The 2,153-nt window shown below is 43.2% G+C and overlaps 1 protein-coding gene across 1 annotated transcript; it reads left to right on the top strand.

Moving 5' to 3' along the window:
- Window positions 1-1,163: 1,163 nt before the first annotated feature.
- LOC122647381 lies at window positions 1,164-1,646 on the top strand. Its single transcript, XM_043840797.1, has one exon. The coding sequence runs from the start codon at window positions 1,164-1,166 to the stop codon at window positions 1,644-1,646; it is 483 nt and encodes a 160-aa protein (XP_043696732.1).
- The last annotated feature ends 507 nt before the right edge of the window (window positions 1,647-2,153 follow it).

The following is a 2,153-nucleotide window of genomic DNA, read 5'->3' as shown; positions in this document are numbered from 1 at the left end:
GCTGGAATCCATTTTCTCTAACTACCTTTGGACAGGGCCCTCTCTGGAACGAAAGGTACATTATTTTTCATGGGCTATAATTTGTAAGCCTAAGGATGAAGGGGGATTAGGAATCCGTAGAATTTCAGATATGAATATTGCAGGTATCCTTAAGCAAATATGGTGGATTGCCCCTAAGAAGGAGAACCTTTGGGTTAGATGGGTTTATACCCATTACTTGAAGGAAGACTCCATTTGGACTGTGAAAACCCCCCAAAATTGCTCATGGGTTTGGCGTAAGGTGCTTAAGTATAGAGACTTGGTTGAACCCCACATATTTCACATTATTGGGTCTGGTCATTCAACACGACTTTGGCTTGATAATTGGCACCCCTAAGGGGTTTTGATAAAAAAGTATGGTGACCGGATTAGGTATGATGCAAGTTCCCATCGTATGGCCCTGGTTTCGGATATTATTAGATGGGGTGTTTGGCACCCAATTGCCTATGGTTCTTTTGACCTGATTAGTGTTTGGGGAGATATGCATCGTGTGCCTCTCTTGAATGGTGGGGATGACCTCATTGTTTGGAAGAAAACCCCCAATGGTTTATTTACCACCAAATCTGCTTGGGATACTATTAGGCGGTCTTCTACTAAGGTGGGTTGGAGTAAATTAATTTGGTTTGCTGAAAATTTCCCAAGGCAATCTTGTACTACCTGTAGATGTCTCATGGGTGCCCTCCCCACCAAAGATCAGCTCATAAAAAGAAAATCATGAGCACCTCTTCTTTAATTGCCCCCTTTCCAGCAGCATTTGGGGGAAAATTAGTTCCCTTTGCTCACAAAGGGGTGGGGGCCCCACCACCCTCATGGATGTGATTGATTGGCTGTCCTTTGTTGGCTGTACCAATGACAAGTTGGATATTATTCCAAAGTTGGCTTTCTATGCTACAGTGCATCATATATGGTGGGAGCACAACCTAAGATTGTTTAGCAACAAAGCTAGGTCCTATAATTAGATCATTGATGCTATTAGGCTGGATGTTTCTACCAAGTGTTTCCGTATTTCGGTTTGCCAAAATCCGAGAAATCAGTTCCATGTTGAAAATTGGGGGATTAGGGTGGATTGGAAGGTTATTACTCAAAAAATCTGTGTTTGGTTCAGACCCCCCCCCCCCCCACACATGATTGCCCTACATTGTGATGGTTCTTTGACGGCCGATAGGGCTACTTATGGTGGGTTCATTCGTGATGACACAGGGGCTGCTATATTGGCCTATGCTGGAAAGGGTGATGATGACTCTATTCTTGGTATGGAGCTCCTTGCCATTTTACGGGGGGTGACCTTGTGTCTTCAACACGATTTTCGTCGGGCTTCCATTAGATCTGATTCTAAGCTTGCGGTAGACATCTTGAATGGTACCATATGCTGCCCGTGGAGCATGCATGTTTTAAAAAGGCGTATTTCTTCACTCCTTGAGCAATTGCAACGTAAAGAGATTCGACATGTTTGGAGCGAGGTTAACCAACCTGCAGATTTTATTGCAGCCTTTGATGCTGGAGATGGGGAATCAATCCTCCTCCCCTCGGATTTCCCACCGGAGTTAGTGGAGATGATTAGGGATGATGCAGATCGGAAAACCTACTTTAGGCCCCCTTGTCAGTGAGTAGTTGCCCCTCTCTTTGGGTTGTATTACCGAGGGTTTGTCTTCGGTTTGTCTTTGGAGTCCTCCCTCTTCCCTTAGGCCTGTCTAAGGGGGGGTGGTAAGGACTGCCTTTCTTTGTACCTTTTTCTTTTTTCTATACAATCATACTTATCAAAAAAAAAAAAAAAAAAAAAAAAGGTATTGATTCAAACGTCACGACCCTCAACATCACATCCACATGTCTAATAAGAAATAAGGACACTTTTTAGAAAATCCCAAACCCAAAAAAGTATAGAAATGCCCCCAAATAACCCCAAACGACCCACCCGGTCTGGTTTAAACCGAAAATGAACATATGTCAAAATAGGTATCGATTCGAACGTCACGTCCCTCAACATTGCATAAACACATCTAATAAGAGATAAGGACAACTTTTGAGAAAATCCCAAACCCAACAAAGTACAGAAATGCCCCCAAATAACCCTAAACGACCCACCCGATCTGGTTTAAACGAAAAATAGACATATG

The sequence above is a fragment of the Telopea speciosissima genome, unplaced genomic scaffold, assembly GCF_018873765.1.
Source record: "Telopea speciosissima isolate NSW1024214 ecotype Mountain lineage unplaced genomic scaffold, Tspe_v1 Tspe_v1.0037, whole genome shotgun sequence".
Classification (NCBI taxonomy): Eukaryota; Viridiplantae; Streptophyta; class Magnoliopsida; order Proteales; family Proteaceae; genus Telopea; species Telopea speciosissima.
The sequence above is the reverse complement of the archived record's forward strand: the minus strand, read 5'-3'. Positions and strand labels throughout refer to the sequence as shown.